Source organism: Taudactylus pleione, unplaced genomic scaffold, assembly GCF_031769625.1.
Source record: "Taudactylus pleione unplaced genomic scaffold, aTauple2 ptg001443l, whole genome shotgun sequence".
Lineage (NCBI taxonomy): Eukaryota > Metazoa > Chordata > Amphibia > Anura > Myobatrachidae > Taudactylus > Taudactylus pleione.
The window spans coordinates 41,872-61,983 of record NW_028285842.1 but is presented as its reverse complement, the minus strand read 5'-3'; the positions used below and the strand labels follow the sequence as shown (position 1 = coordinate 61,983).

General features: G+C 49.6%; 1 protein-coding gene across 2 annotated transcripts in view; it reads right to left on the bottom strand.

The window, feature by feature from the left end:
• The window catches only part of LOC148442583 (uncharacterized), a 71,772-nt gene that overhangs the window by 9,807 nt on the left and 41,853 nt on the right, over positions 1 to 20,112 (bottom strand). For both annotated transcript variants that reach the window (XM_088463760.1, XM_088463761.1), the window contains exons 2-3: positions 336 to 414; positions 135 to 232 (exon numbers count right to left, since the gene is read on the bottom strand). In XM_088463760.1, coding sequence (XP_088319886.1) covers positions 135 to 232; positions 336 to 369 — 132 coding nt within the window. In that variant the 5' untranslated portion in view covers positions 370 to 414. The remainder of the gene's footprint in view (positions 1 to 134; positions 233 to 335; positions 415 to 20,112) is intronic.

Below are 20,112 nucleotides of genomic sequence, written 5' to 3'. Positions count from 1 at the left end.
CCTTTTAATATTTCACTGTTCATTTCTGTGTAATATGTTTATTGTAAGATGAATTAAAACTTATGTTTTAATTATTTTTGTGCGCCTGGAATAAGACACTCTTTTTTCTGTATATTCTAAAGAACCTATATTACCTGATCCTCCTGTGGGATCCTGTGATTCTCCTCCATACAGTCCTGTGTATACAGAGGACAGGGACATCTCTCTGGGGTATTTCTGTTACTGGGTCCATCTGTAGGAGTACATTGTATATATGTGATTATCAGGTGATCTGTGTATATAGGGAGCCCCCTTACCTACTCGCCCCTGTACAATAATTGACAGTCTCCTCTTACCCAGTGATGTGAGGGGCCAGTGATTCTCCATCATCACGTCCTTGTACAGACCCCTGTGTTCCTCTATATACTCCCCCTCCTGCATGGAGACATAGACAGTGACATCCTGACACCTTATAGGAACCTGACACACACAATGATACAGTCATCACCCAGACACATCCCCCGGTGTTACTGTATAATGTCCTATTCCCAGCAGTCACCTCTCCAGTCATCACCCAGACACATCCCCTGGTGTTACTGTATAATGTCCCATTCCCAGCAGTCACCTCTACAGTCAACACACAGACATATCCCCTGGTATTACTGTATAATGTCCTATTCCCAGCAGTCACCTCCCCAGTCATCACCCAGACACATCCCCCGGTGTTACTGTATAATGTCCCATTCCCAGCAGTCACCTCTCCAGTCATCACCCAGACACATCCCCCGGTGTTACTGTATAATGTCCCATTCCCAGCAGTCACCTCTCCAGTCATCACCCAGGCGCATCCCCCGGTGTTACTGTATAATGTCCCATTCCCAGCAGTCACCTCTCCAGTCATCACCCACACACATCCCCTGGTGTTACTGTATAATGTCCCATTCCCAGCCTTCACCTCTCCAGTCATCACCCAGACACATCCCCCGGTGTTATTGTATAATGTCCCATTCCCAGCAGTCACCTCTCCAGTCATCACCCAGACACATCCCCTGGTGTTACTGTATAATGTCCCGTTCCCAGCAGTCACCTCTCCAGTCATCACCCAGACACATCCCCTGGTGTTACTGTATAATGTCGCATTCCCAGCCTTCACCTCTCCAGTCATCACCCAGACACATCCCCCGGTGTTACTGTATAATGTCCCATTCCCAGCAGTCACCTCTCCAGTCATCACCCAGACACATCCCCTGGTGTTACTGTATAATGTCCCATTCCCAGCAGTCACCTCTCCAGTCATCACTCAGACACATCCCCTGGTGTTACTGTATAATGTCCCATTCCCAGCAGTCACCTCTACAGTCAACACACAGACATATCCCCTGGTATTACTGTATAATGTCCTATTCCCAGCAGTCACCTCCCCAGTCATCACCCAGACACATCCCCCGGTGTTACTGTATAATGTCCCATTCCCAGCAGTCACCTCTCCAGTCATCACCCAGACACATCCCCCGGTGTTACTGTATAATGTCCCATTCCCAGCAGTCACCTCTCCAGTCATCACCCAGGCGCATCCCCCGGTGTTACTGTATAATGTCCCATTCCCAGCAGTCACCTCTCCAGTCATCACCCACACACATCCCCTGGTGTTACTGTATAATGTCCCATTCCCAGCCTTCACCTCTCCAGTCATCACCCAGACACATTCCCCGGTGTTATTGTATAATGTCCCATTCCCAGCAGTCACCTCTCCAGTCATCACCCAGACACATCCCCTGGTGTTACTGTATAATGTCCCGTTCCCAGCAGTCACCTCTACAGTCAACACACAGACATATCCCCTGGTATTACTGTATAATGTCCTATTCCCAGCAGTCACCTCCCCAGTCATCACCCAGACACATCCCCCGGTGTTACTGTATAATGTCCCATTCCCAGCAGTCACCTCTCCAGTCATCACCCAGACACATCCCCTGGTGTTACTGTATAATGTCCCATTCCCAGCAGTCACCTCTCCAGTCATCACCCAGGCGCATCCCCCGGTGTTACTGTATAATGTCCCATTCCCAGCAGTCACCTCTCCAGTCATCACCCAGACACATCCCCTGGTGTTACTGTATAATGTCCCATTCCCAGCAGTCACCTCTCCAGTCATCACCCAGACACATCCCCCGGTGTTATTGTATAATGTCCCATTCCCAGCAGTCACCTCTCCAGTCATCACCCAGACACATCCCCTGGTGTTACTGTATAATGTCCCATTCCCAGCAGTCACCTCTCCAGTCATCACCCAGACACATCCCCTGGTGTTACTGTATAATGTCCCATTCCCAGCAGTCACCTCTCCAGTCATCACCCAGACACATCCCCCGGTGTTACTGTATAATGTCCCATTCCCAGCAGTCACCTCTCCAGTCATCACCCAGACACATCCCCTGGTGTTACTGTATAATGTCCCATTCCCAGCAGTCACCTCTCCAGTCATCACCCAGACACATCCCCCGGTGTTACTGTATAATGTCCCATTCCCAGCAGTCACCTCTCCAGTCATCACCCAGACACATCCCCTTGTGTTACTGTATAACGTGCCATTCCCAGCAGTCACCTCTGCAGACATCACCCAGACACATCCCCTTGTGTTACTGTATAATGTCCCATTCCCAGAAGTCACCTCTCCAGTCATCACCCAGACACATCCCCTGGTGTTACTGTATAATGTCCCATTCCCAGCAGTCACCTCTCCAGTCCTCAGCCAGACACATCCCAGGTGTTACTGTATAATGTCCCATTCCCAGCAGTCACCTCTCCAGTCATCACCCAGACACATCCCCCGGTGTTATTGTATAATGTCCCATTCCCAGCAGTCACCTCTCCGGTCATCACCCAGACACATCCCCTGGTGTTACTGTATAATGTCCCATTCCCAGCAGTCACCTCTCCAGTCATCACCCAGACACATCCCCCGGTGTTATTGTATAATGTCCCATTCCCAGCAGTCACCTCTCCGGTCATCACCCAGACACATCCCCCGGTGTTACTGTATAATGTCCCATTCCCAGCAGTCACCTCTCCGGTCATCACCCAGACACATCCCCTGGTGTTACTGTATAATGTCCTATTCCCAGCAGTCACCTCTCCAGTCATCACCCAGACACATCCCCCGGTGTTATTGTATAATGTCCCATTCCCAGCAGTCACCTCTCCAGTCATCACCCAGACACATCCCCTGGTGTTACTGTATAATGTCCCATTCCCAGCAGTCACCTCTCCTATATGTAACCATTTATATTATTATTCCAAATGTACAAAGCAATACTACAAACTCAGATAATAGCTCAGCAATAATATATAACAGTACTGAACATGGCGGATCCCACATGTATTTTCCCCAGGTGCAGACGACTACAGGACAGCGGGACCAGGTAAGTATGTAATAGGAGGAGCCTGACATTAAACTTGGTCTCATGCCTTCATTTTCATATACATATTACACACATCCCACAGGTCATACACAGGTCACACATCTAACACACATCCCACAGGTCACACACAGGTCACACATCCCACAGGTCATACACAGGTCACGCATCTAACACATCCCACAGGTCACACATCTAACACACATCCCACAGGTCGCACATCTAACACACATCCCACAGGTCATACACAGGTCACACATCCCACAGGTCATACACAGGTCACGCATCTAACACATCCCACAGGTCACACATCTAACACACATCCCACAGGTCACACATCTAACACACATCCCACAGGTCACACATCCCACAGGTCATACACAGGTCACACATCCCACAGGTCATACACAGGTCACACATCCCACAGGTCATACACAGGTCACGCATCTAACACACATCCCACAGGTCACACATCTAACACACATCCCACAGGTCACACATCTAACACACATCCCACAGGTCACACATCTAACACACATCCCACAGGTCACACATCTAACACACATCCCACAGGTCACACATCCCACAGGTCACACATCTAACACACATCCCACAGGTCACACACAGGTCACACATCTAACACACATCCCACAGGTCACACACAGGTCACACATCCCACAGGTCATACACAGGTCACACATCTAACACATCCCACAGGTCACACATCTAACACACATCCCACAGGTCGCACATCTAACACACATCCCACAGGTCATACACAGGTCACACATCCCACAGGTCATACACAGGTCACGCATCTAACACATCCCACAGGTCATACATCCCACAGGTCATACACAGGTCACGCATCTAACACACATCCCACAGGTCATACACAGATCACACATCCCACAGGTCATACACAGGTCACACATCCCACAGGTCACACATCTAACACACATCCCACAGGTCACACATCCCACAGGTCACACATCTAACACACATCCCACAGGTCACACACAGGTCACACATCCCACAGGTCATACACAGGTCACACATCTAACACACATCCCACAGGTCACACATCTAACACATCCCACAGGTCACACATCTAACACACATCCCACAGGTCATACACAGGTCACACATCCCACAGGTCATACACAGGTCACGCATCTAACACATCCCACAGGTCATACATCCCACAGGTCATACACAGGTCACGCATCTAACACACATCCCACAGGTCATACACAGATCACACATCCCACAGGTCATACACAGGTCACACATCCCACAGGTCATACACAGGTCACACATCCCACAGGTCATACACAGGTCACACATCCCACAGGTCATACACAGGTCACGCATCTAACACATCCCACAGGTCACACATCTAACACACATCCCACAGGTCACACATCTAGCACACATCCCACAGGTCACACATCTAACACACATCCCACAGGTCACACATCCCACAGGTCACACACAGGTCACACATCCCACAGGTCATACACAGGTCACGCATCTAACACATCGCACAGGTCACACATCTAACACACATCCCACAGGTCACACATCTAACACACATCCCACAGGTCACACACAGGTCACACATCCCACAGGTCATACACAGGTCACGCATCTAACTCACATCCCACAGGTCATACACAGATCACACATCCCACAGGTCATACACAGGTCACACATCCCACAGGTCATACACAGGTCACACATCCCACAGGTAATACACAGGTCACGCATCTAACACATCCCACAGGTCATACATCCCACAGGTCATACACAGGTCACGCATCTAACTCACATCCCACAGGTCATACACAGATCACACATCCCACAGGTCATACACAGGTCACACATCCCACAGGTCATACACAGGTCACACATCCCACAGGTAATACACAGGTCACGCATCTAACACATCCCACAGGTCACACATCTAACACACATCCCACAGGTCACACATCTAACACACATCCCACAGGTCATACACAGGTCACACATCCCACAGGTCATACACAGGTCACACATCCCACTGGTCATACACAGGTCACACATCCCACAGGTCATACACAGGTCACACATCTAACACACATCCCACAGGTCACACATCTAACACACATCCCACAGGTCACACATCTAACACACATCCCACAGGTCATACACAGGTCACACATCCCACAGGTCATACACAGGTCACGCATCTAACACATCCCACAGGTCATACATCCCACAGGTCATACACAGGTCACGCATCTAACACACATCCCACAGGTCATACACAGATCACACATCCCACAGGTCATACACAGGTCACACATCCCACAGGTCATAAACAGGTCACACATCCCACAGGTCACGCATCTAACACATCCCACAGGTCACACATCTAACACACATCCCACAGGTCACACATCTAACACACATCCCACAGGTCACACATCTAACACACATCCCACAGGTCACACATCTAACACACATCCCACAGGTCATACACAGGTCACACATCCCACAGGTCATACACAGGTCACACATCCCACTGGTCATACACAGGTCACACAACTAACACATCCCACAGGTCACACATCTAACACACATCCCACAGGTCACACATCTAACACACATCCCACAGGTCACACATCTAACACACATCCCACAGGTCATACACAGGTCACACATCCCACAGGTCATACACAGGTCACACATCCCACTGGTCATACACAGATCACGCATCTAACACATCCCACAGGTCACACATCTAACACACATCCCACAGGTCACACATCTAACACACATCCCACAGGTCACACATCCCACAGGTCATACACAGGTCATACATCCCACTGGTCATACACAGGTCACACATCCCACAGGTCATACACAGGTCACACATCTAACACACATCCCACAGGTCACACACAGGTCACACATCCCACAGGTCATACACAGGTCACACATCCCACAGGTCATACACAGGTCACGCATCTAACACATCCCACAGGTCGTACACAGGTCACACATCTAACACACATCCCACAGGTCATACACAGGTCACACATCCCACAGGTCATACACAGGTCACACATCCCACAGGTCATACACAGGTCACGCATCTAACACATCCCACAGGTCACACATCTAACACACATCCCACAGGTCACACATCTAACACACATCCCACAGGTCACACATCTAACACACATCCCACAGGTCACACATCCCACAGGTCACACATCTAACACACATCCCACAGGTCACACATCTAACACACATCCCACAGGTCACACATCTAACACACATCCCACAGGTCACACATCCCACAGGTCATACACAGGTCACGCATCTAACACATCCCACAGGTCACACATCCCACAGGTCGCACATCTAACACACATCCCACAGGTCATACACAGGTCACACATCCCACAGGTCATACACAGGTCACGCATCTAACACATCCCACAGGTCATACATCCCACAGGTCATACACAGGTCACGCATCTAACACACATCCCACAGGTCATACACAGATCACACATCCCACAGGTCATACACAGGTCACACATCCCACAGGTCACACATCTAACACACATCCCACAGGTCACACATCTAACACACATCCCACAGGTCATACACAGGTCACACATCTAACACACATCCCACAGGTCACACATCTAACACACATCCCACAGGTCACACATCTAACACACATCCCACAGGTCATACACAGGTCACACATCCCACAGGTCATACACAGGTCACGCATCTAACACATCCCACAGGTCATACATCCCACAGGTCATACACAGGTCACGCATCTAACACACATCCCACAGGTCATACACAGATCACACATCCCACAGGTCATACACAGGTCACACATCCCACAGGTCATACACAGGTCACACATCCCACAGGTCATACACAGGTCACACATCCCACAGGTCATACACAGGTCACGCATCTAACACATCCCACAGGTCACACATCTAACACACATCCCACAGGTCACACATCTAACACACATCCCACAGGTCACACATCCCACAGGTCACACATCTAACACACATCCCACAGGTCACACACAGGTCACACATCCCACAGGTCATACACAGGTCACGCATCTAACACATCCCACAGGTCACACATCTAACACACATCCCACAGGTCACACATCTAACACACATCCCACAGGTCACACATCCCACAGGTCATACACAGGTCACACATCTAACACACATCCCACAGGTCACACATCTAACACACATCCCACAGGTCACACATCTAACACACATCCCACAGGTCATACACAGGTCACACATCCCACAGGTCATACACAGGTCACGCATCTAACACATCCCACAGGTCATACATCCCACAGGTCACGCATCTAACACACATCCCACAGGTCATACACAGATCACACATCCCACAGGTCATACACAGGTCACACATCCCACAGGTCATACACAGGTCACACATCCCACAGGTCATACACAGGTCACACATCCCACAGGTAATACACAGGTCACGCATCTAACACATCCCACAGGTCACACATCTAACACACATCCCACAGGTCACACATCTAACACACATCCCACAGGTCATACACAGGTCACACATCCCACAGGTCATACACAGGTCACACATCCCACAGGTCATACACAGGTCACACATCCCACTGGTCATACACAGGTCACACATCCCACAGGTCATACACAGGTCACACATCTAACACACATCCCACAGGTCACACATCTAACACACATCCCACAGGTCATACACAGGTCACACATCCCACAGGTCATACACAGGTCACGCATCTAACACATCCCACAGGTCATACATCCCACAGGTCATACACAGGTCACGCATCTAACACACATCCCACAGGTCATACACAGATCACACATCCCACAGGTCATAAACAGGTCACACATCCCACAGGTCATACACAGGTCACGCATCTAACACATCCCACAGGTCACACATCCCACAGGTCGCACATCTAACACACATCCCACAGGTCATACACAGGTCACGCATCTAACACATCCCACAGGTCACACATCTAACACACATCCCACAGGTCACACATCTAACACACATCCCACAGGTCACACATCTAACACACATCCCACAGGTCATACACAGGTCACACATCCCACTGGTCATACACAGGTCACGCATCTAACACATCCCACAGGTCACACATCTAACACACATCCCACAGGTCACACATCTAACACACATCCCACAGGTCACACATCTAACACACATCCCACAGGTCATACACAGGTCACACATCCCACAGGTCATACACAGGTCACACATCCCACTGGTCATACACAGGTCACACATCCCACAGGTCATACACAGGTCACACATCTAACACACATCCCACAGGTCACACACAGGTCATACACAGGTCACGCATCTAACACATCCCACAGGTCGTACACAGGTCACACATCTAACACACATCCCACAGGTCATACACAGGTCACACATCCCACAGGTCATACACAGGTCACGCATCTAACACATCCCACAGGTCACACATCTAACACACATCCCACAGGTCACACATCTAACACACATCCCACAGGTCACACATCTAACACACATCCCACAGGTCACACATCCCACAGGTCACACATCTAACACACATCCCACAGGTCACACATCTAACACACATCCCACAGGTCACACATCTAACACACATCCCACAGGTCACACACAGGTCACACATCCCACAGGTCATACACAGGTCACGCATCTAACACATCCCACAGGTCACACATCAAACACACATCCCACAGGTCGCACATCTAACACACATCCCACAGGTCATACACAGGTCACACATCCCACAGGTCATACACAGGTCACGCATCTAACACATCCCACAGGTCATACATCCCACAGGTCATACACAGGTCACGCATCTAACACACATCCCACAGGTCATACACAGATCACACATCCCACAGGTCATACACAGGTCACACATCCCACAGGTCACACATCTAACACACATCCCACAGGTCACACATCCCACAGGTCACACATCTAACACACATCCCACAGGTCATACACAGGTCACACATCTAACACACATCCCACAGGTCACACACAGGTCACACATCCCACAGGTCATACACAGGTCACGCATCTAACACATCCCACAGGTCACACATCAAACACACATCCCACAGGTCGCACATCTAACACACATCCCACAGGTCATACACAGGTCACACATCCCACAGGTCATACACAGGTCACACATCCCACTGGTCATACACAGGTCACACATCCCACTGGTCATACACAGGTCACACATCCCACTGGTCATACACAGGTCACACATCTAACACACATCCCACAGGTCACACAACTAACACATCCCACAGGTCACACATCTAACACACATCCCACAGGTCACACATCTAACACACATCCCACAGGTCATACACAGGTCACACATCCCACAGGTCATACACAGGTCACACATCCCAATGGTCATACACAGGTCACACATCCCACTGGTCATACACAGGTCACACATCCCACTGGTCATACACAGGTCACACATCTAACACACATCCCACAGGTCACACATCTAACACACATCCCACAGGTCACACATCTAACACACATCCCACAGGTCACACATCTAACACACATCCCACAGGTCATACACAGGTCACACATCCCACAGGTCATACACAGGTCACACATCCCACTGGTCATACACAGGTCACACATCCCACTGGTCATACACAGGTCACACATCCCACAGGTCATACACAGGTCACGCATCTAACACATCCCACAGGTCACACATCTAACACACATCCCACAGGTCATACATCCCACAGGTCATACACAGGTCACACATCTAACACACATCCCACAGGTCACACATCTAACACACATCCCACAGGTCACACATCTAACACACATCCCACAGGTCATACACAGGTCACACATCCCACAGGTCATACACAGGTCACACATCTAACACACATCCCACAGGTCACACATCTAACACACATCCCACAGGTCACACATCTAACACACATCCCACAGGTCATACACAGGTCACACATCCCACAGGTCATACACAGGTCACGCATCTAACACATCCCACAGGTCATACATCCCACAGGTCACACACAGGTCACACATCTAACACACATCCCACAGGTCACACATCTAACACACATCCCACAGGTCATACACAGGTCACACATCCCACAGGTCATACACAGGTCACACATCCCACTGGTCATACACAGGTCACACAACTAACACATCCCACAGGTCACACATCTAACACACATCCCACAGGTCACACATCTAACACACATCCCACAGGTCACACATCTAACACACATCCCACAGGTCATACACAGGTCACACATCCCACAGGTCATACACAGGTCACACATCCCACTGGTCATACACAGGTCACACATCCCACTGGTCATACACAGGTCACACATCCCACTGGTCATACACAGGTCACACATCTAACACACATCCCACAGGTCACACAACTAACACATCCCACAGGTCACACATCTAACACACATCCCACAGGTCACACATCTAACACACATCCCACAGGTCATACACAGGTCACACATCCCACAGGTCATACACAGGTCACACATCCCAATGGTCATACACAGGTCACACATCCCACTGGTCATACACAGGTCACACATCCCACTGGTCATACACAGGTCACACATCTAACACACATCCCACAGGTCACACATCTAACACACATCCCACAGGTCACACATCTAACACACATCCCACAGGTCACACATCTAACACACATCCCACAGGTCATACACAGGTCACACATCCCACAGGTCATACACAGGTCACACATCCCACTGGTCATACACAGGTCACACATCCCACTGGTCATACACAGGTCACACATCCCACAGGTCATACACAGGTCACGCATCTAACACATCCCACAGGTCACACATCTAACACACATCCCACAGGTCATACATCCCACAGGTCATACACAGGTCACACATCTAACACACATCCCACAGGTCACACATCTAACACACATCCCACAGGTCACACATCTAACACACATCCCACAGGTCATACACAGGTCACACATCCCACAGGTCATACACAGGTCACACATCTAACACACATCCCACAGGTCACACATCTAACACACATCCCACAGGTCACACATCTAACACACATCCCACAGGTCATACACAGGTCACACATCCCACAGGTCATACACAGGTCACGCATCTAACACATCCCACAGGTCATACATCCCACAGGTCACACACAGGTCACACATCTAACACACATCCCACAGGTCACACATCTAACACACATCCCACAGGTCATACACAGGTCACACATCCCACAGGTCATACACAGGTCACACATCCCACTGGTCATACACAGGTCACACAACTAACACATCCCACAGGTCACACATCTAACACACATCCCACAGGTCACACATCTAACACACATCCCACAGGTCACACATCTAACACACATCCCACAGGTCATACACAGGTCACACATCCCACAGGTCATACACAGGTCACACATCCCACTGGTCATACACAGGTCACACATCCCACTGGTCATACACAGGTCACACATCCCACTGGTCATACACAGGTCACACATCTAACACACATCCCACAGGTCACACATCTAACACACATCCCACAGGTCACACATCTAACACACATCCCACAGGTCACACATCTAACACACATCCCACAGGTCATACACAGGTCACACATCCCACAGGTCATACACAGGTCACACATCCCACTGGTCATACACAGGTCACACATCCCACTGGTCATACACAGGTCACACATCCCACTGGTCATACACAGGTCACACATCCCACAGGTCATACACAGGTCACACATCTAACACACATCCCACAGGTCACACATCTAACACACATCCCACAGGTCACACATCTAACACACATCCCACAGGTCACACATCTAACACACATCCCACAGGTCACACATCTAACACACATCCCACAGGTCATACACAGGTCACACATCCCACAGGTCATACACAGGTCACGCATCTAACACATCCCACAGGTCATACACAGGTCACGCATCTAACACACATCCCACAGGTCATACACAGATCACACATCCCACAGGTCATACACAGGTCACACATCCCACAGGTCATACACAGATCACACATCCCACAGGTCATACACAGGTCACACATCCCACAGGTCATACACAGGTCACACATCTAACACATCCCACAGGTCACACATCTAACACACATCCCACAGGTCACACATCTAACACACATCCCACAGGTCACACATCTAACACACATCCCACAGGTCATACACAGGTCACACATCCCACAGGTCATACACAGGTCACACATCCCACAGGTCATACATCTAACACACATCCCACAGGTCACACATCTAACACACATCCCACAGGTCATACACAGGTCACACATCCCACAGGTCATACACAGGTCACGCATCTAACACATCCCACAGGTCATACATCCCACAGGTCATACACAGGTCACGCATCTAACACACATCCCACAGGTCATACACAGATCACACATCCCACTGGTCATACACAGATCACACATCCCACAGGTCATACACAGGTCACACATCCCACAGGTCATACACAGGTCACGCATCTAACACATCCCACAGGTCACACATCTAACACACATCCCACAGGTCACACATCTAACACACATCCCACAGGTCATACACAGGTCACACATCCCACAGGTCATACACAGGTCACACATCCCACAGGTCATACACAGGTCACCCATCTAACACACATCCCACAGGTCACACATCTAACACACATCCCACAGGTCACACATCTAACACACATCCCACAGGTCATACACAGGTCACACATCCCACAGGTCATACACAGGTCACGCATCTAACACACATCCCACAGGTCACAGGTACACAGTACAGGTTACACATCCCACAGGTCACACATCCTACAGGTCACACATCTAACACACATCCCACAGGTCACACATCCCACAGGTCACACATCTAACACACATCCCACAGGTCACACACAGGTCACACATCCCACAGGTCATACACAGGTCACGCATCTAACACATCCCACAGGTCACACATCTAACACACATCCCACAGGTCACACATCTAACACACATCCCACAGGTCACACATCTAACACACATCCCACAGGTCACACATCTAACACAAATCCCACAGGTCATACACAGGTCACGCATCTAACACATCCCACAGGTCATACATCCCACAGGTCATACACAGGTCACGCATCTAACACACATCCCACAGGTCATACACAGATCACACATCCCACAGGTCATACACAGGTCACACATCCCACAGGTCACACATCTAACACACATCCCACAGGTCACACATCCCACAGGTCACACATCTAACACACATCCCACAGGTCATACACAGGTCACACATCTAACACACATCCCACAGGTCACACACAGGTCACACATCCCACAGGTCATACACAGGTCACGCATCTAACACATCCCACAGGTCACACATCAAACACACATCCCACAGGTCGCACATCTAACACACATCCCACAGGTCATACACAGGTCACACATCCCACAGGTCATACACAGGTCACACATCCCACTGGTCATACACAGGTCACACATCCCACTGGTCATACACAGGTCACACATCCCACTGGTCATACACAGGTCACACATCTAACACACATCCCACAGGTCACACAACTAACACATCCCACAGGTCACACATCTAACACACATCCCACAGGTCACACATCTAACACACATCCCACAGGTCACACATCTAACACACATCCCACAGGTCATACACAGGTCACACATCCCACAGGTCATACACAGGTCACACATCCCAATGGTCATACACAGGTCACACATCCCACTGGTCATACACAGGTCACACATCCCACTGGTCATACACAGGTCACACATCTAACACACATCCCACAGGTCACACATCTAACACACATCCCACAGGTCACACATCTAACACACATCCCACAGGTCACACATCTAACACACATCCCACAGGTCATACACATCCCACAGGTCATACACAGGTCACACATCCCACTGGTCATACACAGGTCACACATCCCACTGGTCATACACAGGTCACACATCCCACAGGTCATACACAGGTCACGCATCTAACACATCCCACAGGTCACACATCTAACACACATCCCACAGGTCATACACAGGTCACACATCCCACAGGTCATACACAGGTCACACATCTAACACACATCCCACAGGTCACACATCTAACACACATCCCACAGGTCACACATCTAACACACATCCCACAGGTCATACACAGGTCACACATCCCACAGGTCATACACAGGTCACACATCTAACACACATCCCACAGGTCACACATCTAACACACATCCCACAGGTCACACATCTAACACACATCCCACAGGTCATACACAGGTCACACATCCCACAGGTCATACACAGGTCACGCATCTAACACATCCCACAGGTCATACATCCCACAGGTCACACACAGGTCACACATCTAACACACATCCCACAGGTCACACATCTAACACACATCCCACAGGTCATACACAGGTCACACATCCCACAGGTCATACACAGGTCACACATCCCACTGGTCATACACAGGTCACACAACTAACACATCCCACAGGTCACACATCTAACACACATCCCACAGGTCACACATCTAACACACATCCCACAGGTCACACATCTAACACACATCCCACAGGTCATACACAGGTCACACATCCCACAGGTCATACACAGGTCACACATCCCACTGGTCATACACAGGTCACACATCCCACTGGTCATACACAGGTCACACATCTAACACACATCCCACAGGTCACACATCTAACACACATCCCACAGGTCACACATCTAACACACATCCCACAGGTCACACATCCCACAGGTCATACACAGGTCACACATCCCACAGGTCATACACAGGTCACACATCCCACTGGTCATACACAGGTCACACATCCCACTGGTCATACACAGGTCACACATCCCACAGGTCATACACAGGTCACACATCTAACACACATCCCACAGGTCACACATCTAACACACATCCCACAGGTCACACATCTAACACACATCCCACAGGTCATACACAGGTCACACATCCCACAGATCATACACAGGTCACGCATCTAACACATCCCACAGGTCATACATCCCACAGGTCATACACAGGTCACGCATCTAACACACATCCCACAGGTCATACACAGATCACACATCCCACTGGTCATACACAGATCACACATCCCACAGGTCATACACAGGTCACACATCCCACAGGTCATACACAGGTCACATCCCACAGGTCATACACAGGTCACGCATCTAACACATCCCACAGGTCACACATCTAACACACATCCCACAGGTCATACACAGGTCACACATCCCACTGGTCATACACAGATCACACATCCCACAGGTCATACACAGGTCACACATCCCACAGGTCATACACAGGTCACACATCCCACAGGTCATACACAGGTCACGCATCTAACACACATCCCACAGGTCACACATCTAACACACATCCCACAGGTCACACATCTAACACACATCCCACAGGTCATACACAGGTCACACATCCCACAGGTCATACACAGGTCACACATCTAACACACATCCCACAGGTCACACATCTAACACACATCCCACAGGTCATACACAGGTCACGCATCTAACACATCCCACAGGTCATACATCCCACAGGTCACACATCTAACACACATCCCACAGGTCACACATCTAACACACATCCCACAGGTCATACACAGGTCACACATCCCACAGGTCATACACAGGTCACACATCCCACTGGTCATACACAGGTCACACAACTAACACATCCCACAGGTCACACATCTAACACACATCCCACAGGTCACACATCTAACACACATCCCACAGGTCACACATCTAACACACATCCCACAGGTCATACACAGGTCACACATCCCACAGGTCATACACAGGTCACACATCCCACTGGTCATACACAGGTCACACATCCCACTGGTCATACACAGGTCACACATCCCACTGGTCATACACAGGTCACACATCTAACACACATCCCACAGGTCACACATCTAACACACATCCCACAGGTCACACATCTAACACACATCCCACAGGTCATACACAGGTCACACATCCCACAGGTCATACACAGGTCACACATCCCACTGGTCATACACAGGTCACACATCCCACTGGTCATACACAGGTCACACATCCCACAGGTCATACACAGGTCACACATCTAACACACATCCCACAGGTCACACATCTAACACACATCCCACAGGTCACACATCTAACACACATCCCACAGGTCATACACAGGTCACACATCCCACAGATCATACACAGGTCACGCATCTAACACATCCCACAGGTCATACATCCCACAGGTCATACACAGGTCACGCATCTAACACACATCCCACAGGTCATACACAGATCACACATCCCACTGGTCATACACAGATCACACATCCCACAGGTCATACACAGGTCACACATCCCACAGGTCATACACAGGTCACATCCCACAGGTCATACACAGGTCACGCATCTAACACATCCCACAGGTCACACATCTAACACACATCCCACAGGTCACACATCTAACACACATCCCACAGGTCACACATCTAACACACATCCCACAGGTCATACACAGGTCACACATCCCACAGGTCATACACAGGTCACACATCTAACACACATCCCACAGGTCATACACAGGTCATACATCCCACTAGTCATACACAGGTCACGCATCTAACACATCCCACAGGTCACACATCTAACACACATCCCACAGGTCACACATCTAACACACATCCCACAGGTCACACATCTAACACACATCCCACAGGTCATACACAGGTCACACATCCCACTGGTCATACACAGGTCACACATCCCACAGGTCATACACAGGTCACACATCTAACACACATCCCACAGGTCACACATCTAACACACATCCCACAGGTCACACATCTAACACACATCCCACAGGTCATACACAGGTCACGCATCTAACACATCCCACAGGTCATACATCCCACAGGTCATACACAGGTCACGCATCTAACACACATCCCACAGGTCATACACAGATCACACATCCCACTGGTCATACACAGATCACACATCCCACAGGTCATACACAGGTCACACATCCCACAGGTCATACACAGGTCACACATCCCACAGGTCATACACAGGTCACGCATCTAACACACATCCCACAGGTCATACACAGGTCACACATCCCACAGGTCACGCATCTAACACATCCCACAGGTCACACATCTAACACACATCCCACAGGTCACACATCTAACACATATCCCACAGGTCATACACAGGTCACACATCCCACAGGTCATACACAGGTCACACATCTAACACACATCCCACAGGTCATACACAGGTCACACATCCCACTGGTCATACACAGGTCACGCATCTAACACATCCCACAGGTCATACATCCCACAGGTCATACACAGGTCACGCATCTAACACACATCCCACAGGTCATACACAGATCACACATCCCACTGGTCATACACAGATCACACATCCCACAGGTCATACACAGGTCACACATCCCACAGGTCATACACAGGTCACACATCCCACAGGTCATACACAGGTCACGCATCTAACACACATCCCACAGGTCATACACAGGTCACACATCCCACAGGTCATACACAGGTCACGCATCTAACACATCCCACAGGTCACACATCTAACACACATCCCACAGGTCACACATCTAACACATATCCCACAGGTCATACACAGGTCACACATCCCACAGGTCATACACAGGTCACACATCTAACACACATCCCACAGGTCATACACAGGTCACACATCCCACTGGTCATACACAGGTCACGCATCTAACACATCCCACAGGTCACACATCTAAAACACATCCCACAGGTCACACATCTTATGGAGCGTACACACGGTCAGATTTGTCAGACTTGTCAGATGAACGACTGAACGATTAAACGATTTGGACGATTTGACCAAAGTTTTGAACGATTTCAAAGTTTTGAACGATTGAACGATTTTTGACTGCATTAAAATGAATGGAATCGTCCAAGTCTGACTGCAAACCCATCAGATGTCAGATATCGTTATCTGACAAACGGGAACGCGCATCGTTGATCGTCCATCGTTCAGGCATGTCAGATATGAACGATTTTCCTTCAGATATGAACGACTGAACGATTTTTAAATCGTTATCGTCCATATCTGAAGAAAAAATCTGATCATGTGTATGCACCTGAACACACATCCCACAGGTCACACATCTAACACACATCCCACAGGTCATACACAGGTCACACATCCCACAGGTCATACACAGGTCACACATCCCACTGGTCATACACAGGTCACACATCCCACTGGTCATACACAGGTCACACATCCCACAGGTCATACACAGGTCACACAACTAACACATCCCACAGGTCACACATCTAACACACATCCCACAGGTCACACATCTAACACACATCCCACAGGTCACACATCTAACACACATCCCACAGGTCACACATCTAACACACATCCCACAGGTCATACACAGGTCACACATCCCACAGGTCATACACAGGTCACACATCCCACAGGTCATACACAGGTCACACATCCCACTGGTCATACACAGGTCACACATCCCACTGGTCATACACAGGTCACACATCTAACACACATCCCACAGGTCACACAACTAACACATCCCACAGGTCACACATCTAACACACATCCCACAGGTCACACATCTAACACACATCCCACAGGTCACACATCTAACACACATCCCACAGGTCACACATCTAACACACATCCCACAGGTCATACACAGGTCACACATCCCACAGGTCATACACAGGTCACGCATCCCACACACATCCCACAGGTCACACATCCCACAGGTCACACATCTAACACACATTCCACAGGTCACACACAGGTCACACATCCCACAGGTCATACACAGATCACACATCCCACAGGTCATACACAGGTCACACATCCCACAGGTCATACACAGGTCACACATCCCACAGGTCATACACAGGTCACACATCCCACAGGTCATACACAGGTCACGCATCTAACACATCCCACAGGTCACGCATCTAACACACATCCCACAGGTCACACATCCCACAGGTCACACATCCCACAGGTCACACATCCAACACACATCCCACAGGTCATACACAGGTCACACATCCCACAGGTCATACACAGGTCACGCATCTAACACATCCCACAGGTCACGCATCTAACACACATCCCACAGGTCACACATCCCACAGGTCACACATCCCACAGGTCACACATCCAACACACATCCCACAGGTCATACACAGGTCACACATCCCACAGGTCATACACAGGTCACACATCTAACACACATCCCACAGGTCACACATCTAACACACATCCCACA